At 36.9% G+C, this 27,881-nt stretch overlaps 2 protein-coding genes and 1 long non-coding RNA gene across 5 annotated transcripts; 1 reads left to right on the top strand and 2 right to left on the bottom strand.

Annotated features, from left to right (window-relative positions):
* Positions 1-4,161: 4,161 nt before the first annotated feature.
* LOC145229213 (uncharacterized) lies at positions 4,162-5,468 on the bottom strand. 2 transcript variants are annotated; one of them, XR_013860391.1, is made up of 4 exons: positions 5,226-5,468; positions 4,885-4,957; positions 4,714-4,825; positions 4,162-4,650 (listed from the first exon to the last, which is right to left on the bottom strand). It is a non-coding gene; the product is annotated as an uncharacterized LOC145229213 (long non-coding RNA). The 2 variants fall into 2 exon arrangements; XR_013860390.1 differs by lacking the exon at positions 5,226-5,468 and having other exon boundaries at positions 4,885-5,195.
* A 3,475-nt stretch (positions 5,469-8,943) lies between these two features.
* Positions 8,944-25,049, top strand: LOC145229769 (regulator of G-protein signaling 22-like). Of its 2 annotated transcripts, none has more exons than XM_080095095.1 (34): positions 8,944-9,083; positions 9,781-9,809; positions 9,981-10,043; positions 10,225-10,356; positions 10,552-10,659; positions 10,774-10,859; positions 11,079-11,172; positions 11,332-11,448; positions 12,023-12,190; positions 12,266-12,309; positions 12,573-12,700; positions 13,231-13,347; positions 13,707-13,891; positions 14,055-14,104; positions 14,381-14,447; positions 14,514-14,598; positions 14,786-14,906; positions 15,228-15,389; positions 15,695-15,872; positions 16,011-16,279; positions 16,938-17,112; positions 17,609-17,710; positions 18,541-18,735; positions 18,960-19,043; positions 19,114-19,277; positions 19,689-19,851; positions 20,248-20,388; positions 20,713-20,799; positions 21,068-21,229; positions 21,594-21,773; positions 22,051-22,212; positions 22,887-23,118; positions 23,735-23,850; positions 24,243-25,049. In XM_080095095.1, the coding sequence occupies exons 1-34, from the start codon at positions 9,059-9,061 to the stop codon at positions 24,411-24,413; spliced, it is 4,362 nt and encodes a 1,453-aa protein (XP_079951221.1). In that variant the 5' UTR covers positions 8,944-9,058; the 3' UTR covers positions 24,414-25,049. The 2 variants fall into 2 exon arrangements, with proteins under 2 accessions (XP_079951221.1, XP_079951220.1); XM_080095094.1 differs by lacking the exon at positions 8,944-9,083 and adding an exon at positions 9,345-9,591.
* On the bottom strand, positions 25,040-27,640 carry LOC145229680 (uncharacterized). Its single transcript, XM_080095015.1, has 4 exons — positions 27,533-27,640; positions 26,458-26,647; positions 25,399-25,604; positions 25,040-25,260 (listed from the first exon to the last, which is right to left on the bottom strand). The coding sequence occupies exons 1-4, from the start codon at positions 27,638-27,640 to the stop codon at positions 25,042-25,044; spliced, it is 723 nt and encodes a 240-aa protein (XP_079951141.1). The 3' UTR covers positions 25,040-25,041.
* Positions 27,641-27,881: the final 241 nt, after the last annotated feature.

Below are 27,881 nucleotides of genomic sequence, written 5' to 3' on the forward strand. Positions count from 1 at the left end.
AGACGTAAAATGGTGAAGGGCCCTGATATTTCCCCAGCCAAGAAATGCTTTGGGGGCAACTTTAAACAGTTTGTTGTTGTTCGTAACATAAAGGGCCTTCTATTAACGATTTTATGTCTGCTATCATTTGCTGAAAAAAGCTTGTTACTTTTAACGATAATGCAAGCCAATATATCATGGGCATTCATTGCTCCTTCGTACCAACGCATTCATAGACATCTGTTATTACCCCACAAGACGTGTTGTTATAGCGAGTTCATGTACTGAAACAATTCGCTCTTGACTTACAAGCTGAATATCACCTCGTTCCGGAACACAGCTTTGTAAGAACAGCGTTTTGCTGGAAATACAACGGGAGGTACTTGTTGCCTGCTGAAAAGGCGCAATCGTGAAATTAGGTACTTTAGTGTTAGAAAGACATGGGCACTATGCAAATAAAATTGGCACTAAAACAGCTGTAAAGCAATCGCACCATTCTACGTCTGTCTAGGCCGGACTTGATTTCCATAAAATTACCTTAATTTTACTTTTAAAATCGTAGGTCTTGCATGAACTGAGTTTTTATGCACAAGCGTTTTTGCTGCCAAAATCGTAGGCCCTAAAAGAAGTTTTGGACTGGCAAATTGTTGATGTACAAAATCTAATCCAATACAGTTACGCATCTTGTTAAAGGCTATGACCGTCGTAGGTCGGCGTTTCAATAAATACACGTTTACGAAGATGTACTCCTTGTCTTACGTCGTGCATTTCTCAGAACTACTTTTCTTGTGGCCACGTGGAATTTTGGGCGAACTACGAATTTTGACCACTAAATCGTATGACTAACACGCACTTTATGAGAAAAGCTCTAAACAGTCGGTTGTTGACCTGATCACAGAGCCACTTATAATTAGAAATGTTTAATATTTTTATATGTAGAGTGTTTGTAATAAGTAAGATCTATTTCGTTTACGGGCAATGTGGTTATCGATGATCAGGTCTAACGTAAAATTAGGGATTGTGAAACCAGTATCATACGTTGTCCAATTTAAATAGAACAAGAAACATCTAATTGGGCGAAACAGATAACCTTCTTCTATATTTTACATCGATCTTTTATTCTGTTTTGGTGCGATGACCAACATTCAGCTGTTTTTAACTTAAATCGTTGTAGGATACGCTTACATTATTTAAAATTCTAAAACTTTCGCTCTTAAAATAATGATGATCGCTGTACAAACAAACCAAATTGTTGAAATGTGACTGAATGTTTGAAAATAAAAAAGAATCAATATGTGATAAAAGGTTGCGCCTGTTTAAGCCCATTTGGGCAAAAAAATGCAACTTAATTAAAATAAAATAAGCTGGTATACAATCGTTTTGTTTTCATTTGCCATAACGTGACCTGGTAGTTATCAAGACGCCACCTCTATTCTAAAGCGGTTTTCGGGACGGCATTCAGCAACTGGCCGAAAATCGTTTCAAATTGCATGACAAAAATGTTAGAATAGCCTGAAGCAGCAAAGCTTTAACGTACCGTAAACAGACGAGCGATGTGAAATGCGAAAGTATTTGGCGCCGAATCAATACTTTCACAGCGCACTTGATGGCTTTTATTCGATCAGGCTTGTGATGTATATATACTCTCACACACGTTTTTTATTTAGACATCTGGACCAGGGGTCGTCACTGACGTTGACGATGATAAGTAATAGGCCTAACAATTAGAAAAACCTCTTGGCATTCGAAAAATATTTTTAGTTTTACTAGATTATAAAACACCTAAAAACGTTTGACTTAGGTATTTTCACTAGTGTAGGCTACCCCGAGCAGAAACAAAAGACCCTTTGGCGTATTAGACAGCCGTAAATATAGGCACTAGGCTACGATTGCCAACTAAGGCTTACCTGCACCGACTGAAAATTAAATGCTAAAAGCCGTTTCTTTCAACACATATAGTTGGTTAACGCTTCCTACTATTCAGAATGTTTTCGAATGTTTCTCAATTTAAAACATAGCGTCTACTTAACTACAAAGTAACCGTTTCTTACATATATACCAGTGTATGCATTTCTTTTATACTGTCAGTTTAAAAAAAACTTTAAAATGTTTTCACAATACACATGTTCCTTGGTCATTATCGTGTTCAACTATAGTCTGTCTAATCTAATGCGTTTTAGTCTCCCTGGCATAAAATGTGTTTACTACTTGCTGATGCACCACATTTTTTTCTTTTGCAGTCAAACGTAACGCACGCGAACCTTTTTATTTTTAGAACTGGCTATGTAATTGATGCTGAAACCTCTTTTTACGTTTAAGTTGCTAAGGTGTAAACAGCACTTTACTAAGTGTTTCTTTTTTATGTTGAAAATCACCAACAACTAACTATTACCAGCATGTTATGCAAATTTAACCGCCCAAATCTACTAATCCACAGAAAACTTTACTTTCAGCAGCGTATTTGACCAAATATTTTTGAGATAATTTAACATTGTTTACAACAGATTTTAAGCATTGTTACTCCAGCAGGTCCCAACATAAAGCTTAATTTTTAACTTAATCAATACTTTGCGTTGCAGCGTTCAGTAATACCCAAAATTCAGGTATAAAAAACTGCGTTTCAAACTTCAGAAGATACTGGGTCGGTCCCTTTTCAAGAACCTCCGTGCCCCTAAACTGATTCAACAAATACTGTTCTCCATCTTTTCACTCTTATCAGCAACAATGGAACCAGAAACCTCTGACATCAAACTGATGACCACTTTATTTACATCACTTGGTGAAAAGGGGCAAATATTATTGCATTAAAAAAGCTTTTCATTCTAGGCTTATCTCTCACAAACAACTGATGGTTATCTGCACATGACTGCTCGTTTGAAGCAGTCCAAAAGTGATTCGTGCAAATATAGAAATGACAATATTTCAGTGTAAAATGTAATTTATAAACAGCTCCAAAATGAATGTAGCATTCAACATTTTTTCACATTTTAAGCCCACTTTACAAAATTTAATAAGAAATTTTAGTAGATATAATCCTAAGAAGCTATTCGATGCGTTTGAGGCAGCACAACTATCCAACATACCAAAATTTCTACGCCTATAGTTTACTAGATGACTATGCTTGAGGCAGTGCCTCTAATCAATCAGGCTTACATTTGGACAGTGGCTCTAGCTAAAATTGCCCAAATAGCCTACGGACCATTGCCCCTCCAGCGATGTCTAGATAGAGAGAATGACTTAAAAGTGTGCAAACCGTATGAAAAATTTTCACCTGGAACTGTGTCAACGAAACGGACTGACCTCCGTCACGTTTTGAAAAATAGGTCAGTTGTGACGGTCGTTGCCTAACAACTAAAATGGAAATGTAAGGTATAGCCTGCAACAGTTTTAAACCGGTAGCCACAACAGTTTAATTTCTTGCACCTAGAAAAAATATAAAAATTAACACAATCAAATCAATAGAAGGAAAAAAATTCAACCAACGGTAAAAAACATGTGTAGGCCTACTCCAGTTTCCCGTAGGCTCAATATCGTTTCGGGCAGTTATAAGGTACTCGGTTAATTCATGGTTAGTCGGCGAACAAGCTCTAAAACAGAATTATGTCGTTGGGTTTAGCCTAATCTCTTATAACAACACCTAAATTCCCCAATTTATATATGGTAATACTTTTGTTACAGTAAAATTTGTCCAAATTAACAGTGAATTGTTTTTTCATTGGTCAAACTTTATATTTTACTGTCATTTTGATTATGCCAATTATCTAGTGGCTTTGCCATATACGACACAAACATGCACGTCAAGTATTGATTGTTGTTTGATCCAACCACACGAAGCACAAATCATACCCCTTTTTAAAAACGATATAAAAAATCACAATCCTTCAAAAAATCACAAGTCTTTGAAATTCTCCTTTTACATACTACACCCAAGGCGACTTTTAAATGGGTGCTTTGTCGATTGCATGGCCACTAAACCGTAAGTGCTCTGCACACCAGACGCGGTTGACGGTGGCGGCTAGCGATGTCAGCGCCGGCGGTTGTTGGCGGATTTTGCGCGTAACGTTTGACGCGACGTTGGCCCTTCACACCGGCAGTGCGGTTGCCGTCGACTACTTTTGTTGCTAAGAAAACTGGGTCAATGTACTTGACATATTGAGTGTTTCTACGTCTTAAGAAAGTTGCTACAAAACTCCGTTTAGTTTATTTTGTGACAAAATATAATGTTGATCATCATTCCACGGTAAAATGTTTCCAAAAACAATTACAACAGCAACATTGGATTAAGTTTACTTCTGTCATTGCTGTTGAAACACACTTTCCTGTTTTACAGACACTTTATGTTTCAAAGTTGGTAATATAATAGCAATAACATAAATGAACACATTTTAGAAAACACAAGATTGCAGAAACGCAAAGAAAACAATCATATAACAACATACAAAAAGCTTAAATGTAAAAAGATACATTTACATTAAACTTGCACATTGTTGCACAATTACAATGATGCTAAATGTTGTCAAATGCGAGAAAAAAACTTGTATTCTTTGGCTTGTGGCATACTTTTCTGAAGTTTGTAACTTCATCAATTTGATCTGTGATGTTAGATGAGGTTTTTATTGGGAATTTGCTTTCCAAGTCTGACAAACATGTCACAAATTCATATCTTGAACTCTATGGAAATATATATGGAACAGTTGATCGGCAGAAACTACATTTTTATTCAAGTATACCAACCTGGAAATTCATATATAACATTTTCTTTTCTTGCCATGAAGTTTATTGAACAGGTGCACTGGAGTTGCTGAATCAGTCATAGACATGTAGATTAGTAAAAGTTCCTACACTTCTGCAACAAATCATAGTTGTTAAAGGAGCAATACATTTAGAACTTATAACAAAACTCACCTACGCATAGGCTCATATGAATAGTGATTCCATCCTGGTAAGATTTCAACAGCAGCACCTCTCTTGTACTTTTCTTTTTGCAAAGTAGTGATTAGATAATTACAAAATCATTTCGAAAAAAACCCAAGACTTAACAAAAAGCTGTGAATAGAAGTTCTTTAAACCACTGGTAAGAAAATTTTCGTATGTTTGTGTTCAGTATTTAATTTCAAACTGTTTAAACGACCATTTCAAACTAATTTACTAAAAACAGACAAAAAACAATTAAAACAAGACAATTTGTACCAATACTATCAGTACTTCATTCTCATTTTCTTGGTAAAAACGATAAAACAACCCACCTACAAACAAAAAGACCTAAATCAAGCAGAAATGTATCTTAAACAAGTCGAGCACCCGCCGAATACCGAGTTTTTCATCCAGCAGTCTAGCGCGCGACGGAAAAGTTAAATCCGATTTAACTTTGCCGTCAGCCGTTTCAACCGAGAAAATCACGCCGTCACGGCAAGTCGCTGTCTGGTGTGAATACCCCGTCGCTTGCCGTCGAACGCAAAAACGCGTCGCTATCCGCCAACTGCGTCTGGTGTGAATCTTGCTTTAGCGATTTTTTGTGCGACAGAAATTTCCCGCTTACAAAAACAGTTTGCCCGCACGCAAGTCGGTTAAGATTGCAATTTGCTGTCACATGTTTGAAGCGTCTGTTTTAAAATAGCCACCTATTGCGGCTGTGTGATGTCAGAAAAGCTTAAGTTTCACAGCCAATGAGCTATGCACATAGAGACACCGCCCCCTTTTAACCTGCAACTTGTGGTGTGGTGATAAAACCATTAAAACAGGTGTAGCACAGCAACCTTTTCAAAATATATTTCCTAAAGACCTTAAATAACTGCTTCCCAGCCAGTATGTGTTTCGTTTTGTTTTAGTTTAATCAGCGTGTGGCCCCCAATTGCAATTACCCTCGTAATAGAAACGACAATTTGAAGTATACAGTAGGATTTACTAGGTATAACATATATATATATATATTTTTAAATGAATTCCAAAGAATTTTTTTTAATGTGTCACCCAAGTAAGTTGCTAGACCCGAAGACCCAAAACAAGTAGACCTAAAATAAATTGACACTCGTGCCTAGTTCTATTCTAAACTGTTAATCTCAAGTTTCCTGGAAATTTTGCATGCTCCGTTGGGCGCACGTAGGCACTTTGCATTTTCCCTTATGTTAAAAACAAAAATAAATTGACACTCGTGCCTAGTTCTATTCTAAACTGTTGATCTCAAGTTTGCTGGAAATTTTGCATGCTCTGTTGGGCGCAAGTAGGCGCTCCGCATTTTCCCTTATGTTTATAGTCTGCAACACTACTCCTTAAAGGGCAGGAACTTGGCCGAATGGCCTGGCGCGCCTGACCCATATACAGACATAAAAAACCTGATCGGGATTCGTCCCCGGGAGGTTCCTGGGTTCGAACCCCGTGAAGAAAAAAAAAACAAAAAAAAAAAAAAAAAAACACTACTCCTTAAAAAATGAAAAACATACCAACTCATATTCTTAACTTGCCATGTCTGTTTTTAAAGAATTGTCGCTACAACTGTCTTTGACAATGTTTTTAAACAATGTTATTAGGTTATTAGGCACGTATTTATGCGCAAAAACACCACACTATACATAAGATTTTAGTGGTATTCTAATGGCATTTTAGCCGCCTAGTTTTACTATCACTGAGTTGTAACTAAATGCACATTTTATGTCCAACTGCAGAGAACTGCTCTTGTGCATCGAAACCTTGTCACGATTTTACGCACGAAATATTTTAAATCGAATTAGACTTTTCATTTGACTGCTAACGGTCTGCATGTTTTGGCACGCTTTCGCCAAAAAACGGGTTTGGTTGCCCACTCGCTACATTTTATGACAACTGGGAACTATAAGCCTGTTTGGCATTTTGTGAGACTTTCACCCTCAAACGGGTAAATGATAACGACGTATAAATTCAAATTCTGCGTGAAAATCTGTTGTCAATTTTACATGCGTAAGTTGCAGATGCACAGCCTGTCACCGGCGATGCTCATTTACACTGTAACCAATAGAATATGTAGTTTTTTGCTGGATGTTGTTTCTAAAAACACGTCTAAATGGATTTGGGCAGACGAAAAAAATAAGCGAAAAGGATATAACAAACCCAGTAGACCGTCAAGCTACTACATTTTTTCGCATGCCTAATGTTGGATGACAATGCAAAGTGAATAGCAACTTATGCATAATAATGTGGTGGTGCCATAAAATTACAAATGATCAACTTCACCAAGCAAGTTTACTGAAGGCATTATGATGTTTTTATGACTGCTCAGTAAATGGTTAACTTTTATCTACATGGAAAAAAGTTCGGCATCAATGTGGTCCGTAAAACACGAGTAGATATATTTGTCCATTTTTGCAACAGTAATTTCTGACAAAAACATGGACAAGGCGACGCCCGCTGGTGAAATTGGGACCTGTGGTGCATTTGCCAACAGGTTAAGCACCCCAGCTATGCTAGGTACGAAATTGGCTTCCAGTACTTTGCTTTGCTAGAAAGTCCATAATAATGTTTATTCGGGTTAAACACTGCGCAGAATTCGGGCAAGTTAAGAACTGCCGCCTTATTAAGTTTGCACCCCTGCGTATAAGCACCTTGACGACAAAATGTAAACAGAAAACCCTATTCGTAGCGTTAATCCCCCTAAAAACAGCTGTTCTTTATCGTACAGCGACACATACATACCCCCTACATGTTTTAGCATAAACAGTGTGTCGAAATTAAAGTATCGAACCACTCGTATTCAATTACAACTTATACGAGCCGCAATTGTCCTTTCAAACTCTTTGTTAAGTCGAGAATACCTTTAAATGTTTGCCCTATTGTGACGTATAATAGGGCGGTAGTGTTACGAGACAATCGGCCGGTATCGTTTGTACAAGTGCCTTGGAGAGGTACTCGATACAACTATTATAGTCAGCTAGGTCCAGCTACTGTGTTTTTACCAGACAGTCCATTTCTTATCATCAGTTTTTGGGTAAAAATGTATCTTTAGTCAGTTTAATAAACCAGTTTTTTATGCAGAAACGTAGCATTCATGAAGCTTATGCAGTAGGTGGTTAAGTGGAGTCTCAAACCGGTTTTAGGCATTAATTTAGCTTGAAAAGCTTGTTTGGCAACTGTCTGTTTGAAGTGGTAACTTCTTTTAAGGCTTAGTTGACATCAAAATTGCGCTCCAAAAATGTATGTATTTCTATTTCTCAAAAACTTAATGCTGATAAAGTTGAACGTTGTTGAAAGGACCGATATTTTTCAGTATTGCACTTATTACATTGGTTGTATGTGAAAACCAAACCAGCGTAAATTTCTGTTTTTGAGGGTTAAATTTAATGTCGTACAACTGTACAACAAACGACATTAAATTTAGCCACAGATATAGTGGTTACGGCACAAGCGTTGCTGAGCTTTGTTACCAAGCAATATCAAATCGCTCCATACTATACAATAGAAAAGGACAATAAACGCAACAAAAGGCTCAGTGACGTTGCAAAGGCGCTGGAACAACAATACAATTGCTGTGTGGTGCTACTTGATAATTTATGAGATGCTTTGGGAGCAATATTTACGATGTGGGAATCGCAGTTTTAAAGCAAATATGGAAAACAAGTTAGATCAACAGCTAGCTCACAAAGTCTGACAATTATTAACAAAGTGTAGTGCTTTCGTGTGCTGTTTCGAGTGTGATGTGGTATTTCGGTATACATCTTGCCGCAAGAAAAAATGCCAAAGAACGGTTAAAAATAGCTGTTTTCAAGAAAAAAAACTCAGAAAGATATTGAGTTACATGACTGACATCCAATCAGTGGTTAAAAACAAGTTTTGTGTTGGGGTCATTTTAAGCATTTAAACGTAGCCAGACAGAAAAATGTGTCTTATTAGGAATGCATGTTCTCTATTACCGTGGCAACGTATGTAACAGTTCAAATAACCAACCCTCTTTTGCAATTTTACGGTGTTTTTAATTGGCAATTTCTTAGGGCGCAATCTATGCTGCCGACAGCGTGATTGTGATTGATTGCGTTTTAAGAAACACGTGCTTTGCCGCAAGCACATCGAGATTCCCACTCGGCTTAATGACACGAAGTTACCATTGTGAATTATGCCGGAGAAGATATTAACCACTGGTAAGTCTGTGTTCTCTGTGACACCTTTAAGCAGGAATAACTGCGCACAAACATGTAAAATGATTCATCTTATGCGGTATTTTGTTGTTGAACTTGTACCAGTTCTTACTACAAGTCAACCCGGGTCATTTGCGCACCAAGTTCCGGTTAAATTTTTTAACTATGACGTTCGTCCAACAGGGTGTTTTAAGCCGACAAAACGGGATTTTATCTACAACTTGGCCATTGAAACTACTTTTTTGTCTCCCTTAGTTAATATGTACCATTTTATAACGGTATACTCTTTAAAATACTAAATACAATACTTAAAAGCAAGTCAACAAGTGATAAGCTGCAGACAGTGCACACTGTTTCAGCATAGCCGGTACCACCATTGCAGCTGGTGACAAGAGATAGGCCATTTTGGCTAGTGTACCCATCCAAAGGCACCCCAGTTTGTCTGCAGTAACGGGCAAAAAAGCCATGCCTCACCTATTCTGTTTGAGGCCTATTGCACTGATGAGAGCTTGTAAGTCGAAACAGTGTGCATTGAATACAATTCTATTGTCTAACAAGGCGTTTTATGTTACGTTCCTTGGAAGTATCAATTCTGTTCATAGTTAATTATGTTTTTCATGGATAACATTAAAACAATTCTTATCGCACATACGACTTTATACTTGCAATGCAACATCACTATATTACTGTTTACTTTTAGATCCACCACAACTGGAAATTGAGGATTTTGTAAGTACAGTTAAACATAGAATTTTTTGTTTTTCTTAAATGTAACAGAATTAAATTATTGGTTACGTTTGCCATGACGCTGGCTGATTTCCCTACCCTGGCAACAGCTTATTGTTTGTCGCGTAATGCGCTAAACGATGACGGTGCAAATAACACTGTTACGTTTTGCAGGAACAATATCTGGCAACCGATGACCTGTTTGTCAACTATTTCAATGAATTTTTGGAATTGCCGGTAATATAAAATACTCGTTTTTTGAAAACAGAAAGGTTAAATTTTGTTGCCTGATTTTTGAAACATGGTGGCTGAAATCTAAAACCTCTCTTAATATATCTGAATAGGAACACCACATAGATCTGTTTGTAAAAAAGCAACTCAAACTTTAGAATTTGCAACACAAACATTCTTTTTGCAGACATTTCCAGAACCTCTTAAATTTAACATTGAAACTGGAGGATTTGAAGTCCTTACACCCGCTAAATATGAGCTTGCAGACAAAATCAAAGCTTATGCAAGATCACAGACTCCCATGAGCTCAGTATATAAGGTATTAAAGCTATATTGTAACATAATAAAACATCATCAATTTCTGGATATTTATTGTCAATTTAAAAGTTTTTAGTTTTGTATTGTATTCTCAATTTTTGTGCTTTTTGTGTTATCAGACTGTTGATCATTATAATGTTGAATTAAAATGAAAAAAACTAACTTTTTACCTAAGTTTTTTTTTTGTTTCTGTCAGAATGCAATCGCCAATCCAAAAATCAAGCTTCCACACTATGAGAGGGAAATGTTGGATGAACAAAGCAAAAAACCTGAGGAAGAAATTAAAACCAGTATTAGTGTAAAAGTAAGTTTTGTTATTTCATTATTATTTTGTACCTAATAAGAAAAATGTCTTCATGAAATTTAAGTCATTTAGGGATTGCTTTTTATCAAATTAAATGTCAATAATTTTGTTTAGTGCTTAGATAAGGAACAGGGAATAGCTTGGATCAAAGAAAACAGATTTCCAGTGTTTTTGCAAAGTGAACTTTACATGGAATATCGGTAAATAAATTATCAAATATGTTTTTTGGTATGTCATGTCCGTCTTACTGATCTGTTATTTAGTTTATGAAAGATGACACTCTCTACATTTTTTTTTATTTTCTGATGCTGATTTTTATTTTGTGTGTGTGAAATGCTTTTGGTACCCTGATTGTCTATTGTGTTTCAAGGATTTAGATTCTAAATCCTTTATTTAAGATTATGTATTTTTTCGGGCAGGTTAGCAAAGTTGCTCGCTCAAATTGAAACAAACAAGGGTGGAATCAAATTGACCATCAACAGAGATTTTAAACCCTGGCATAAAGCCAAGAAGGTAAACAGAAATATCAAAATCAAGGGTACCCAACAAAATGGTGGACTGTATTTTCTTTGTCTGTTGGTAAAACGTTTGAAACAAAATCTGTTATGGTTGCACAAACAATTTAAATAAAACCAACCTGTAACTACAACATTTAGTAATTAAACTTTGTAGGAGATAAGACCACCGACACCTGTTGACCAGACTGAGGAATTGATTCAGAGACTTAGTGTAACACTTGGTTCATCAACAACCACACAAACCAGACAATGGTACAGCATTGCCAAACAGGTAAAAATTTAATATATATATTGGGTAAATTCAATTAGGGAAGCCAGATTCTTAAGCAGTGTGCCCCACATGCTGCAAAATATTCTCTTGCAAATCTCATTTTCATATTTTAGCTGTGACATTAATTTGGGAACTAGAGCTTTGTAGTACATTACATATTTTAACTTCTCAACTCCTTTACTTTAATTCTCACTATAAAGTGAATGAGTGATTTTTTAACAAAAAGGAGAACTTTGACAATACTGACTGGCAAAAAAATGAAACGAAAATTTTGACTGAAGTCATCCACCGTTTTTTATGCGTAGATATAAATATTTCACCGAAGCAACAAGCATCATCAGTATCTAAAAAAACTACAAACAGTGCTTGTACGCAAGTTAAACTGTAAAGCACCAACAAGACCAGTAAAAACCTGCTGACAATAACTTTAAATTGTACAGTACCACCTGTTTGCACAGCCAAAACACGCTGCAAAAGCGTCAAAAAACGCACAGGGCAAAAATGATGGCAGGGAAATGTATAAAGTTTTGTCCACTTATGGAATTTATCGAATAAACTAAGTTTTGTCTTGTAGGTTGAGGACTCAAGTAAATTGGACAATCTTCCAACTCGAGTTTCGGCCCCGGTTACATTGTTACGTCGACGTGCCAGCTCTTCTCGACCAATCAGTGTCGAGAGCCGTCGCAATGACGTAGCCGATGATGCGGACTCGTACTTGGGTGACGTCATGGACCTATCAGAGGTAATGTGATATTGTAAACCCAAAACTAAGAATCTAAACAACTCGAAAAAAAAATAAAGTATTTGATTTTTTCAGGGTCCTCCACCTGTTATAACAGCACTATCTGGCCAAGCAACTTTGTGAGTTTTTTAAGTAAATTGTTTGGAAAAAAAGTAATTGGTGTTTGTTATGATTGGTTTATAATGTTAGTTGTTAGTATTTTATAGTCACCCAACAAAATTTGCATTGATTACCATGTCCGTTTCTTTTTATGCGCGTATTTTCAATGGCGAGCTTTACGCAGCCATGTTTTAATTTGTTGCCACTGGTGTAATGCTGTTTCGAATTGAGACTAATATTATTTGGCGAAAAAGCAAAAATTAATTTACACATTTCTATATAGAATGCATACCCAAACTGAACGTTCGCCTTCGTCTGTTACGTTCTCTCCTGCGCAACCTAGTGGCTATCCGATTCACGATGAAGAGGCCGCCAAAATAATTCCAGTCCAAATTCACTCAACAACACACGGTACTGGAATATATAAATTCATGTCAACGTTATAAAAAAAATGCATATAACACCTTCAACTAGTTTAATTTAATTTTGCTGGTAATTACAGAAAACGCAATTAAGTCATCTATGGAAATAGTTTCATTTTTTTTCTGTGTTTCGAAAGTTTCTCTAGTATTTGTAAGTATGAATGTTTTTAAATCGTGAAACATAAAAAGCAAATCAATACTTGATTTGTCACCGACCTAACGACGTTTTTTTGGTTTCTTTTTTTTTGTGAACGTATTTGCCTTATTGCAATAGAATCATAAACAGACGAATAATAAACGTAATCGCACAACACACATAAAATGGTTGACATAGAAACACATTCAAAGTAAACATCAAGTCATAATAAACTGAACAGACTGAGTGTGTGGTCATGCAAGTTGGACCAAATCAGTCATGCATAAAACTCAGTCAAGTACAAATAAAGACCAATTATTAATTTCTGTTAGGGACAAATTTGAAGTTAACACTTTTATTTAATTTCTACATGAACTTTACAGTGAGTCGGGTTGTTACCATCGCACCCGAACCTTCAGATGACGAAAGCGACCAAGGTGTCGGAAGTGAAAGTGACGAAAGCCAAGGAGAAATTGAAAAAGATGAAATAACACCACCAAGTAATTGCATAAAAACTAGGCTTTGTTCTTGGTTTGGTATTTTAGTATTGTCATGGCGTGATACATAAAAGAACAGATATTTCTTAACTATTTTCGTGTCTTTATTTTGCAAAGGGTGTTAATAGTTTTAAGGTGTTACAAAACCGAAGTGTAAGATTGTTTTAGTTTTTTTAATCATTATGACGTCATGCATGTATCCTACATTCTCATGACATCACTCGGTAATGTTAAATTTTAGATCTTTGGTAATTTAAAAAAAATGTAGTTTTGCAATTTTTTTGGAGATTTGAAATACGTTTTGCATTTTACTGCTTACATTGGTGTTAGTTAAAATATAAAACTTCCTTTTTTATTTTTAGAAACCTATTCCTTTGCTATTACCGGCCTCGATTCGTACGCTGGTGTTTTCGTTGCCATGGCGATAAAGGACGCGTACACAACCTTGGTTTCAAATCTCGATTCCACACAAATAAACGACGTGAATCTGGATCCAATAATTCCTCAGTCGCCACGTGGCTCAACTTTAAGCGAACTTGATCCAGCAGTAAGAGAAAAGATGTTTTTGTTGAATTAGGGAGGCATAAATCGTTTTGATAAGCATTTAACATGGTGATCTTTAGGGGGCGTTGCTCTGTAGTGTTAAGATGACTATTTTGTGGCTGGCTTACTTGTTTGGAAAATGTGAACTTACTCTGTTATTTTTTTAGGTTTTCTCTGAAGCTTTGTTAGAACACGAAACTAAACGTCTTCAAAATAGGTTTGTACAATGATTTCCAGATTTTACCAAAAAACATTCTTCAAAATGACCTGATCATATTTCTTATTCTTATTTACTGCAATTTGGCCAAGCTTAATGGCTTTAATTTTTTTTAAAGCAAAGATTTGCAAAGCTGAACCGTATAGGTCGGTGTGCACTGTCTGAAGCTTATCTTGTATTGATGGCTAGACGCTCTTACAAAGAATTACAGTCTGCAAAATTGTCTTGTAAATACAGCACAAAATGTGTTGTTTCATGGTTGTTTCTTATTTTCAGAGAAACACAGACATCTGATGGCGCTGTAGAGCAACCTCGGCGCAAATCAATCACATTTAAAAGCAAGGTACAGAAAAACGTCTTATAAATGACAATATATGCGGACTTTACGTCATGCTTTTGGTATGTGTAGATCGATGATGAGGTGGATTCCGTGTTCTCGGACGAAAGCAACGAATCAGAGCTTGCCACGTCACCACGAAAACTGGAACCTGCCGGTAAAATCTCAAAAAATTTCGCATTTAAATTGGGTTTAAAATGATCACTTAGGTGAATTTTCAGTCGCACGAAAAAATAGTTAGAAATAAAACGCTCGTTTGTGTTGCATTTTTATCTGTCACGGTTTGCTGCACAAAGCTGGCTTGAAACCAGTGAAACTGATTTGTGCATGTTTCTGCCGTTAAGATTCGGGCAACCTTAAAAAGTTCCGATCGTTCCTGCACGGTACAGTTGGTGAAAAGTTGTTGGATCTCTGGCTGGATATTGATAAAAGCCGATTTGGAATGAGAAATAAGAAAGTTCAAAGGTACCTGAAACAAACATAATTAACCTTACGATGTATTGCCCACGTATTACTGCGAATATGCGAAAAAACTGTTTTAGCTTCTTCTTGTTTTTCTGTTTTATTGTGGGAACAAGCAAATAACATTTTATGAGTTAATTTGTATAAATGTAATGCGTTTTGGTTAACCTGACTTTGCATTGTTAAACAAAATCAATTTCACTTGATTTTTAAACATGTGTTAGCTTTTCATATACGTCCAAAGAAATGTTTGTTGAAATTGACGAAGGTTTTTGGCTTGCAAGTGCTATTCTAATACACACAACCAACTTGATTTTTTTGTAGTTACCTACAGCGCATGCGCGAAGTTTACGTGAAAGTGGGAAGCACAAAGCGACTCCCAAACGAGGTTTTGTCCAAATACAAGCTCCTGCACGCTACCCAGTGGACAATAAATCACTTACAAAATGTTCAGAGAGACATTGTCGAACCACTGCTCTTATATTGGTGGGTTAACATCCAATTTCATTCAATTAAGTTTTAAAAAAACGTTTAAAACCAGCATAAACGCCCTTGCTGTCGCTATACTTTTACAGTTTCTTTCGATAAATTGTTTCAAAAGAAATGTTTGTTTGCAAATAATAACTGTTTGCATTGACAGATTTTTGTATATGTCACATCACCGTTAACATAATAGCAACGTTACCAGGTTTAGCCTTTCTTTAGAATAAATTATTAGACTACATTTTTTCATGTTAAAAAATGCCACATCGACAACCAAACTAATTGTGTTCAAAAAATTTTCGGATTAGGGCTCCGCGATTTTCAGTCCGTTACTCGTCCGAGTGGGTGGCGCCAAAGAGCAACGAAAGTGACGTCACAACCATCCGGTCACGTGCCATCCGTCCTATGTCGTCACAGTCGTACCCTTCGCCGAAGACAATCACAATTGTTCCGTTAAGACCAAGGTCCTGTTTACCACGAATTAAGGTTTGTAAATTTCGTATTGTAGAAGTTGGCAAATTCCCTTTAGGGGTTTTCCAAGTCACTAAAAAGGACAACCATAATCTTTTCTTGCCAAAAATAAAACAGACCAACTAATAACAGTATTACCTTTACACTTCACAGCATGGATTAACGGACCGGGGGCACGTCATAAGCGACTACCACCGGTACGTCAACCGTGACGTATTCATGACGTCACTGGACCCGTCCCCGCCCCTTACCACGCCCAGTCCGATTCCCAGCTATCTGCAACCGAAGGTGAGCGCGGCTGTTGAACAAAGAAATTCGGGTGACAGGACCCCGTTCAAGCGACCTGCCTCTGCTGGGCCTTTGACCAGACGAACACTCGCAAGGCTTGAAAGATTGAAGTCGGCTGCTACTTCAAGAACAAGGTACCAATAATGTTAGGATACTGGTTGAAAAAAGTTAGAAACTTATATTTTACAAGTTTAATGAGGAAAATAACGGCCCAGACGCAAAAAGCGACATGCTTTATTTTTCAACGTTTCGGCAAATGCTCATGCCATCATCAGTGATATGAGGGGCCATATCAGCTAAATTCTTCATGAAACTTATGAATATGAAGTGAAAGAATCGTGTACAGTGTTTTAAATAGTGTTGACACGAATATTAATATTCCACCGTTTTCACATGTATTTGACCCCGGTGGCAAAGAAAAAAAAACAATAAATATGCTTGTTGACTTATTAATAAAAACTAAAAAACCCTATAGGTCATGATAAAGCGCAAAAAACACGAATGACTAAGGAAATATTGAAATACATAAACCTCGATTAAACGGGATTCGGTTAATCCATATATTCGCTTAATACGGACAAACTATAGATGCAAATAATTTGTAATGTGGTATAGCTTTAACTAATCGAAATAGGTTAATCTGGATCTTCGCCCAATCCGGATAAATTTAGGTTCAAATGGGTCCAGATGAACGAGGTTTACTGAAAAACGTTTTTCCTTAAATATAGTAAAAGTACTGACTACTAAATATAACTTTATTCTGTGCAATACTCATAAACTTCTAAACTTTAGAAAAAGTGCACCAACCGTTTTTCGACCACGTGTTAAAACGTCACCAGCGAGTTCAGTGACGTCAGAATCGACGGTAAAAGGAAGTCCAGCGATGGAAAGTATGTTACAAGCTTTACTACATGACACAAAAGCTGGATGGTTCTTCACTCGATTCTGTGAACAATCTAATAACAAGGTAACATATGTAGATTGCAATTACAAACGGGTAAAATTTGAATATGCGATTAACTGGAATCGTCCACTTGCATGATAAATATACTGCCCGTTTTAGTCGTTAAAAACGTCAATGTTTGTTTATTAAACGTTTCGACAACCACTGTTGCAGTATATTTTTCGTTAAAAAACTCGAAGAACTATTTTTAGGGCTTTTGCTACGATTGTTGATAAAAAGAAAAATTTAGAAAAAATAATAATAACTAAATAATATACTAGGTCGAAAACAGTATGCACTGTCTGCAGCTTATCATGTATTTGCTCAAAGCTTTCATAAAAATATTAAACTATTAATGCATTTTTTTCTATGGCCCTCATTTTACAGCAATGCGCAACGGACAAAATTCGAACTATTAATTATTTGTTTTAAATTCTACTTGAACAAGGGCCTCTAATCAGTTTGCAAAAACAAGGTCTGTAACTGCATTTTTTGACTCCATATTTGCATCTTTCTTCAGCTTTGGAGTAACTCAATTCATTTCTGGTTCAACTTGCAAGATTACAGAAGATCTTTTTACACGGAAATTTACGATCACTTTATTATTCGAAAGAAGGCGCAGGTAAAATACTGGTCCGTTGCTTGTATGTTTCCAAATTCGTTCCCAAAATGTAAAATTCCACAATTTTTGTAGTTTCTGTCGTAACCAATGTTCCATTGACCTTATTACCACATGTGCACTACCAGAAACGTTTGCTATATATAACTTGTACATGTGTATATATTTAAATATATACATGTATTTCTGTATAAATTGTAGTTAATTGATTCTGGCAATCATTTCCTATTCTACTACAGTTCCCGTAACGATTTTCACCTTTTATATGATATACCACCATCAGCCAATATATTTATCTATGAAAAGAAAGCTTACAGATCTTAACGTGGAAATAAATGTTTCCAAACTTATGATCCATATTTAAATAATTTAATCATAAACATTATTGCCAAGGTGGTGGTGTATATAGAATACATCGTTCAGACGTTTCAACAATCTCTGTTGTCATCATCAGTGTAGGTTCAGTAATGGCAGTAATGTTTATGATTAAATTACTGTTCAAGTCCGTGTATAGTGTTCCTAAGTATATTTAAATACAACTCTAAATATGGAAACAGGTTTCCAAAGAAACAGAATCAGTCGATAATACTTTAGAAAATATATTTTTCGCCTATTGGCATCGTCAGTTTCTTATTAAAAAAAACAGTGATCGCCGATAAGTATGCTGCCTGTCAGAGGGTTATATGCCGCTCAATCTATTGATTCTAAAGCTATATTGAAAAACATGTATATTAATGTCCTAAAAATTGTCTCCGTTACCTGTTTTTTTTTAATGATGCTTGTACTGGGTATTCTATTTTCACCGCAGTTTAAATTTCTTAAAATTTTTGCAGACAATCTATTCCACCTATGTAGTTGGGGGCTCCCCAGAAGACATCGAGGTCGTCATGGAAACGAGGCGTGGTATCCGCATTCGTCTTGACCCTCCCTTTGAAGATTTGTTTGACGAAGCAGAGGAATACGTTCTCAAACTTTTAATCGTCCCATGGAATCGAATGCTTGGACTCGACCGAGACAGCTACAGAAAAGTATTGTATTTCTTATGGTTAATCATTAAAAAAGCACTTTGACAGTTTTGTTTTCAAATATAGGCTATCTTTAAAAGCCACCTTTTCCAAATATTCACCCCACGTTTACCTCACCAAAGCAAGAAATTTAAGTATAATAACTTCAGGACAATTTCCTTCAAATGACAGGCCTATATACTGGTTTCAATTAATATTTTGTTAAATGTTATCAAAAATGATTTCAGATTGAATTGATTGACCAGGAACGAAGCTTAAATGTCACTTCAAAATACATGGCGTTCATCAACAGGAAGGGAATACTAAAAGAGGTATGTGAGTTACGTTAAAAATTGTTTGGGAACCACTGACTCCAAAAAAAACATCCTGCAATTATTTCAGAAAAAATCGTCCGTTCCAACAGAACAGCAATCCATTGAGAAATATGAAGAAGATTTGTGGCTGAAAGTTTCCGAAGAATTCCGAACTTTTACTTTTGACGAACTCGTGAGAAATCGGATTGAACTCGAACATTTCCGAAAATTCCTGGACGAACATTTTGTCAAGTACGCTTATCAACTTTTACCATATGAAAGTTGCGAGTATTGTTATTATGTATTCACGGGTGAACGAGTAATGGTACTCGCATATTGATGATACTTGCAGAGTACTGAGATTATGTGCACACCAGTACTCTCCCAATATCAAGTATTTGTCAAAATGACTCCCTAAAAAAATTAGTCAACATTGTTTGTTAGTCACTATACTAATATACATAATACTATTTGTATTACGAGTATTAGTCAACTTTATTGAGAGAATATTCTCAAAAAATATCGAATAATGAGTTTCTTGAGACATTACCTGAGTACGTTGAGTAGTCAATAAAAAATATTTACGCCCAAATTACGAGTTATTGGCAATTGATTAAACGTATTTAAAGATATATTATTATACTTCATTCAATCTCCTCGCAGGACTGATTTGCTATGTTGGTTGGACATTGAATCTTTCAAACGGCTTCCTCACCAGGCAAGCGAAAAACGCGACGAAAAAGCGAAGGAAATAAAAACGAAATATCTCCACAAAAAGTATTTCTTCGGCCCAAACAGCCCCGCTACCAAAGACGAACAAAATCAGGTATGTAGAGAAATATCAAAAGTTTGCTTATGTCCAAAAAATAATAAAATTTTATAGATTTCCACTTTTTATTGCACAAATCCAAGTCTAGTGATTTTTGTTACCTTTTAAACCCAAATTAGGATTCGGCCACTTCGGTTAACCCAAAATCAATGTTTAATTTGGGACTTTTGTTTATTACAACATTAAACCATTCGCAACAGAATTTTCAAAGCAGGTAAACTAAATGAAATCGGACTTAAACTTGTTCTGCCAAAACCACAAGTTCAAATCCAAGTCTAATGCCTTGGCTTAAATTATTACTTTTTACGCCACTTTAAACAATTGCTGTAAAGGCCACTACTATACCAAATTTTCGGGCACTGGTATCATAAACAAGTCAACTTCTTTGTACAGGCGGTGTTAGCTGGCGGTGGGTGGGGTCGAACTCTTAAGGAACGACCAACCACCGAACTTATCATCGAAGTACAGAAGTATGTTAAGAAGCGGATCGATAATAGATGGCTACCACTGTTTCTCGCAACAGAAGAATTCATGGTATGAATTAAACCCAAACAGTCAATAGATCATTGTTGAGACAATGCATTAATCGAGCAGATTGAATTGCTTAATTTTTCTCTGTACATTAGCACAAGAACATAAATACCGAGGTTTGCTTATAATCTGTCCAATAATGTTTCCCAATGTTTCTCTCTTTTCCAGTACTTTTGTTAATCCAGTTCAGAAACGTGACAATTTATGTTGTTATTAATATGTGTCCCTATTTGATTCCAAATTTGCTGCAGCGATCCGATATATATTTAACAATCAGGCGATAAATCGCATACTACCAGGTCACATGACCGTTATTTTACGTCACAGGAACGTCAGAGACCGAAATCTCAGATGTCGGAAGTTGCCGAAGATGTGGTTTTGCAGAAAAAGAAGAAACGTGGTGAACCGTGGCGGGTATGCATTATGACGTGATATATATGATCTTTATGTAATATATATATATACAATCTTCATCATTTGAAAAGTAAATCCGATATGAAGATGTTATGGTATGTTTTATAATTATTTACTAAATCCCTAACCTTAGCATGGTATTCGACTATATAAAGGAAAGTAAATAGGATATATTGTAAATTAGTAATTAGGCTGGGTCATATAGCGAGTCTGCATGAGAACCGCTGCATTATAATATTGGGCCATTATTATATCAAATTCTCTTTAGCTATTGGACAATCGTTGGCAATCGTCGTCACGTGATCTGATGGAGTTCCGTCGAGCTCTGACGAACCACGTGACAGCTGGACAATTCCGCCGCTATGTGTCGCTCAAGGGCGAGTTTCTCGAGAACGACGTGTTGTTTTGGTTGGAGGTCCAGAAATACAAGGTTGAAACCATTATACTAATTATTTGCTGTTACATACCTTAATCATGATAAAGGTTTATTGGCACACAACCTTTTTACTACTGCCGGTATAGACACAAGTTTTTATGTTTTTAAAACTGCTAGTCTGGTAATTGAGCAAAACTAAAAACGTTTTTATATCACTCCAGACCCAAAAATAATTATTTAGATCAGTTTTAGAAGCCAACAATTTCACAAAACACTTTTATCATCGCATGGCCGACATATATATTTTAGCTGTATAAATTTGTGGTCGTATGGTCGCAGGTTGTGCACCCCAGGTATAATTTTACCTCAATCACAAACCAATAGCATTGCATATGAAACCATGTTTCTTTTTCTGTAGGACTTTTGTCACAGCCACAACGAAGCATCAGCTATCGAGAGCAAAGTGTTATCTATCATGAATTGTTTCGTTAACTCTCACATTCCACCTTCACTGCAAATCGACATTTCCGCGGAAATGGCCGAAAAACTGATCGAGAAACGAAGAGAACTCGGACCTTACGTTTTCAGGGAAGCCCAAGTACGTCTTTCGCCTCACGTTGCTGTTTCATTTTGTTTTAATCTACGTCAGCCCGTAAGACGTCATAGTATCAAAGTATTATAAAAGTTTTCAAATATATATTTAAAAAATATACCACCCCAATTTAGCATGTTGACGTCATTAACACATGTGGACCAAAGTATTGGTTGTGACGTCATGGATATATTACGTCACTATGAAATAATTGCGGCAGTTTTTTAAGGCTTTAAGGATTTTTGCTTCGCTGTTACTAAGATTGTTGTTTTGTTTTTTGTAGTTGACTGTTTTCCGGGTTTTGTTTCCTTACTGGAGTCAATTCTGCGAATTCCGTAAAACCCTCGGCGAGGAGAAACTCTCTACCACCCTCGAGCGGCAGCGGCAAAAGAGGAAAGAGAAATTGCGGAAACAAATGCGAGAACAAGAGGAGGAGACGCTCAGGGTAAATAGGACTTTAATTTTGGATAAAAACAAACCCATTTTTCACCCCCCAGTTAGGAGAGACTAAGTCATTGCAAATATTTAATGCATAGTGTGGTGCTGACTTTGATCCTTAAAAGTGTCAACAAACGTTTGTTTAATAAAAACTGTGAAAGACGTTTTTTAAAAACAAAAACTTAGCCTATAACACAGGGGTTGGCCCGCTAAACCAGGGGTGTGCAACCTTTGTCAATGTGGGGCCAAATACAATTGCCAAAATTAGATCGCGGGCCGCACGTTTATATAACACAAGGTGATTTTATTTCGTTGCATACCAAATATGATATGTCTATATTGAGTTAAAGTGCGGCCTACGATCCACTCATGGTGAAATGTATTTGGCGCATCAATGATAACGGCTGCACACTAATGGCCTACTCTATTCAAAGCTGCATGTTCCGTTTTTAAAATTAATTTTCAAATTTTGTAAAAAGCTGCAGACAGTGCACACTGTTTTGACTTATAAGGCCTCATCAGTCCAGCTGGTGATGAGAAAGATCGACCGTATGAGCTAATGTAGCCCCTTACGACACTCCAGTTTGTTGGGTCGATGCAAGCTGAAATACCATGCCAATTATCATGTATTTGTTCGATGCTTTTCTACTGTATTACTTTCTTAATGCCCTCTGTATCTAGGAAGAGGCAAGAGCAGCAAAAGAAGCGGCAGCGGCAACGGAAGAGTTCCCAGATCTTCTCTCCACTAGAGGGAGTGACGTACCGGAGAGCTTGGACGGTCGTCATGGCAACCAGATGTCGTGGTCGTACGGGAAATACGTGGAAAGCTTGGAACAGCAACGTTTGTTGTTGCTCATGGAGAATGAGGTCAAAGGTCGCACTCCACCCGAACCTTTACCTGATCGTGATGTCGGTAGGTTGCTATAGTAACGCTACGGTATTTTAGGAAACATTACACAAAAAATCTGTTCATTTTTATCCCCTTTTTGTTTTTGAGAAAACTTAACAAAATAATTGTAACTTTGTCTATACATCGAACCCTACCCTCTTTCCCAAAACGGGTGGTTAAATTCTAGGGTCCCACCATCGTTTCACTCCAGTCGCATTATACTCACTGTGCGCCACACTCACGCTCCCGCCACATAACGCCTTAAAAACGGTGTAACTGCAGCGCGTTTCGCCATTATCCACCAATTGTGCCCTCCATTTTTTACGTTTAATAACGTTTCTATACGTTGGGTAGCTATTTCCGACTTGGTGATAGGTTTAGTGCTTTTGTATTGCTATGTTGTCTTTCACGAAGGAAAATAACTGAACATCACACATTTCGTAAAATATATTTGACGTCGGAAATAACAACCAGTGCTTAATTGTGGGACTATTTTTAGCGCAAAATTTCGAAGTTTAATTTACTAAACGAAGGACTAGCGTTTTTCTTTTCTTCAAAGTTTTACTTACGCAACGTTTTATTCTATTTTTTTACATATTATTTACTGCACCTTTTAATCAGCTCATTATTCTGTCCTCAGATGTTTCCACTGTGAGCAGCGTAATGGATTCCGATGACGATGAAAGAAAATCCAAAGACTCTGACGACATATCTCTGACGTCAGAGGGGGTACCAAAGAAGAAAAAGAAAGACAAAGTAAGATAGGGGCCCTGGTACTTGGTATCCTCCCAAAAACTTGTTATATGCGCAGAACAAAACAGTGGTCTGTTTTCCCTTTTACCATGCTGTAATACTCAATACTGTTTTTGGTCTTCTTCATAAACACTGATAAAGGCTTATTGGTTTGTTACCGAAACGTTTCAAGCATGAAAAGGCGCTTTTTTACACTGTTTGCGCCAATATTTTAACTTTGCAATTTTCCGCTGGATTTTAAATAAAAATGTCCTATGTTGTTAATATGATTCGAAAATGAACGCTGTGTTCAAACAACTTGTGTTAGCTGTTAGAATATGCTTATTCAACTCATATCCCTATCCCACTATTTTCTGCGTGTTTTGTTTTGCCATTAAATTACACAAATGTCGCAGATCATCATCAGCTCCGTTAAGAAGCACGACCCGACAGCCGACCAATCAAATGCCGGTAATGAGTCACGTGCTACAGATGCAACCAATCGGCGTAACGGAAAAGCGAACAGAAACGGAGCCTCCAAGAAAGAGGGAAAAGCAGTGAAAGGGCCGGCTGTCACCGTTGACTAACAAAGGCCTTTCTTCATTTGCTCTAGAAGCGGGTTGCGACCGAGCTTTGTGCATTCAACCGTTACGAAATGTTTCGGAACCAATTAAAAGTCTTTTAACTTAGTAATAAACAGTAAAATTTAAAAAGCTTTGTCACATTGTTGTTAGGGTTTTTGAACACTTTGTTCGGTTAGTTGCACAAAAGGTGTTCGATAAACAACTTCGTTTAGTAGTTTTAAGTAAAAAATTAAAGGTTATGATCTTCTTCACATCTTACCTATTTAGATAATCACGTACAGATATCAATTTTGCAGCAGATAGTAGGTTGACGTTTTATATATTTTTCTTATCACTGTGTTAAGTTTTTGTAGGTTTGATGCAACAATTTTTCCACAAAATTGTACACGTTTAGTATTATTATTTGAATAGTCTTTTAGTTTTATACTCCAACCGTGTAGTTTAAAGTTAATTTGGACTATATGATACAATAAATATGCTCATTATTCAATTTTTGCATGAAGTAACGTTTAGAATAATAGATTTTTATTATTTTATAATTCTTATTTCTTTAATTTTCACTGAAACTTTAGTTACGATTGTTTTTACTTCGTCTTTTTTATGTTTTTCTCAGCAAAAATACAACGTCCAATTATGTGTCTCGGTTTTCTTTAACCTCATCTGTCGTCACCTGTGACGTAACATTTCGTTGCGTCATCATTGCCAATGGCGATTGAGGTCGTTCCTCGTCGTCAGTGGTAACTGTCAGCTGACTCGTCACGCTTCGCTTCCTGCGCACAGAGTATTTGTGTTGAGTGGCAACGAAGGGACTCATCCCACTGTGCTGCGAAGGATTAGGCGAAGTTGCTCGCTGTTAAAACAAAATTGTGTTTTTACAACTTTTTCATTTCAAAACGTATGTTTAAAAACTTTAGTATAGTCTAGAAAGGATAATTCTATGACTTATTTTTCAGGATTTTTATCAAAAGAATTGAATAGTTGCACGCACCCTGACTATAGTAACTTCTTCAGTTGATAACAGAGGTGAAGGAATTCCCAGAACACGAGCTTTTGTTCTTCTTCGTGACTTCCGCTTTGTAGCCACACTAAACACTCCTTGTTGTGTGTTCATAAGAGCGCTTGGCACTGCTCCCAGAATACTAACAACAGATTTACGTTCATTTTTTAAGCAATACTTGTTTGACTGAAAGTTTGCTTCAAATTGCATGGAAATAAGTAATTGTAAACAGACACACACAAAATTCTAAACGCTTCAATTTCAACCACAAAAGCTTCTTTATCGTAAGTAATTCGACAAAAACCACTAAAAATGTGGTGCCGGAGTAGTCTGAATTGAGTTACGACTCAACGAAGCCGCCTTGCTAATTGTACTCAACAAGCTGACTGGAAGATTTTCAACCGTGCCGGTTACCAGCGTCCGCCATAGGCTTCTTCCGCTGTCATGGCAACCGACACGTTGTTTTCTGGTATCTTCCAACGCACGATTATTGCGTCACACATCACGTGCGTATTAACGTCCTTGTCTCAGACCTTCCCGGGGTTACTCGCGGTCAAGCGCAGGTAGCCCCTAAGCAAGCTCGCCACCACGTGATAATAAAGTTCGCTTTTTTATTTTGTAGCAGTGCGTATGCGGAAAACTTTCGTTTGTGGTGCGCTGGCGCGTAAATATCAAATGTGTGTTACTGAAGTTGGAGTTTACTTACTTTGATGACTTGGCCTTCCGGTTATCGGATCCAGAACTAGAGTGGTCATTGTTAGTGACAAAACTTTTGCTTTCGTCATCAGCGTGACTGTGCAAAAAATAGTGACTAAGCAAAAAGTATTTCAGTTGTTTTATGGTTTCAACGAACCTGCTGCATGCTGAAGTTGGATTGGAAATCATTTGTTCAACTATCTGCTTTTGGCTTTGATTTAAAATTACCTCTGGCAGCTCTTTGTTCATCTACGAATCCAAATTCAGGCAGGTTAAACCACTGCAGTGCAATGACGATTACAGCAATTCACTTAAGCAACCCATAACCAACCATTTGATTGAAATCCACGTTACAAATAGTTTTAAGCATTTCAACATCCCAAATTCGGCTGTGTCCATTCGAAGATTGAAGTAGCGATTCCAATATGTCAGTTGTGACGTCACTATCCCCGCTCTTTTCACGGATTACATCTAGTAGAGCTTGTTGTGCGATTTTCATCAGCTCAACGGCCACATTGTTAATTTCATTTGCCTCCTTGGCTACCTAGAAGCAATAACAGAGACGTCACAGTAATTGGTAAAAACTAAACCTTGCTGTATACTAGCCAGATTGGAAAGAATGGCCTGCGCGGAGGATTTATCCTCCGCGCAATAATTTGGATTTCCCCTTGTAATCCGCGCAAATTTAGGCTTTTTGCGTGTAATCCGCGCAAAAAAATGTTGTCCGCGCAACTTAGCACAGCTTAGTTATAATAAACTTTCTTTAAAATTTTATGTTTTTGTTGCACAATGAAGTTTTATGACGTAACAAGCCTTATTTTACGAACAATCCACGTAAATCAGTCAAACGCATCGAAACTTACCGATCGTCACGCTTGAAATAACATTTGCTAACGTAGTCGTTAATAGTACATTATGTGTATTTTTAGGACGTAGTTTGACTATTAAAGTGACTGTCGGCTGGGCAAGTTACATAAAATAATGTTTTCTGTACGACAAATAATTGAAAACAGTTAAGATCAGTTTGGCAATCATAAACTATCCCCATGAAACGAATCAGCAAAATGTTTGAATCGTTATGAAAATGAAAAATTGTAGAATCTGGCAGAACAGCTGCGTGCACAATAGAGCAAAACTGAAGATTCGTCGTGTTTATTACTTTATTTAGCTGTTCTTTTTGTCGGCTGGATAGTCTTGCAGGCGTTACATACAAATTGCGTTAATCGGTAAATCCACCTGCCAATCAAAATTCTATCAATCCGCGCAGAAAATTGTAAATCTGCGCAAAAATCCGCGCAATTATTTTGACGAAAAAAATATCCTCCGCGCAAAAATAAAACTTTCCAATCTGGTATACTAGTACCGGTACTTAATTATTTCCTTTTTTATTTATCCCGAATAGTGTTGCAGAAAAAAGAATATCTCGAACCTTTTTAGCGTACACCTTGCAGGCTCTTGCGTGTGCCTCGGCTCGTTTAGCATCTTCACTTGATTTCGAAGCGCAAGCGGCAAGTCGTACAATTTCGTCAGCACTCATATTTATCACAATAAACAAACGCTGGTTAGGTAATTTGGGTTGATTATTTATTCACACAAACAAGTATTATCACAATCAACCTTATTTTGTATTTGTTGCGACATAAAGGCATTTTGCACAGTTATTGGTGGGACATATGGCAAATGGGGGTTGGGCAAAGCAGCTGTCATGCGTGGCCAGTGAAGCGTAGAATGTCACGTGGGTTGGAATGAAGACAGCGGCGCGCTTTTTGAGTTTTCTA

Source organism: Phallusia mammillata, chromosome 5, assembly GCF_965637545.1.
Source record: "Phallusia mammillata chromosome 5, kaPhaMamm4.hap1.1, whole genome shotgun sequence".
In the NCBI taxonomy this organism is placed as follows: Eukaryota; Metazoa; Chordata; class Ascidiacea; order Phlebobranchia; family Ascidiidae; genus Phallusia; species Phallusia mammillata.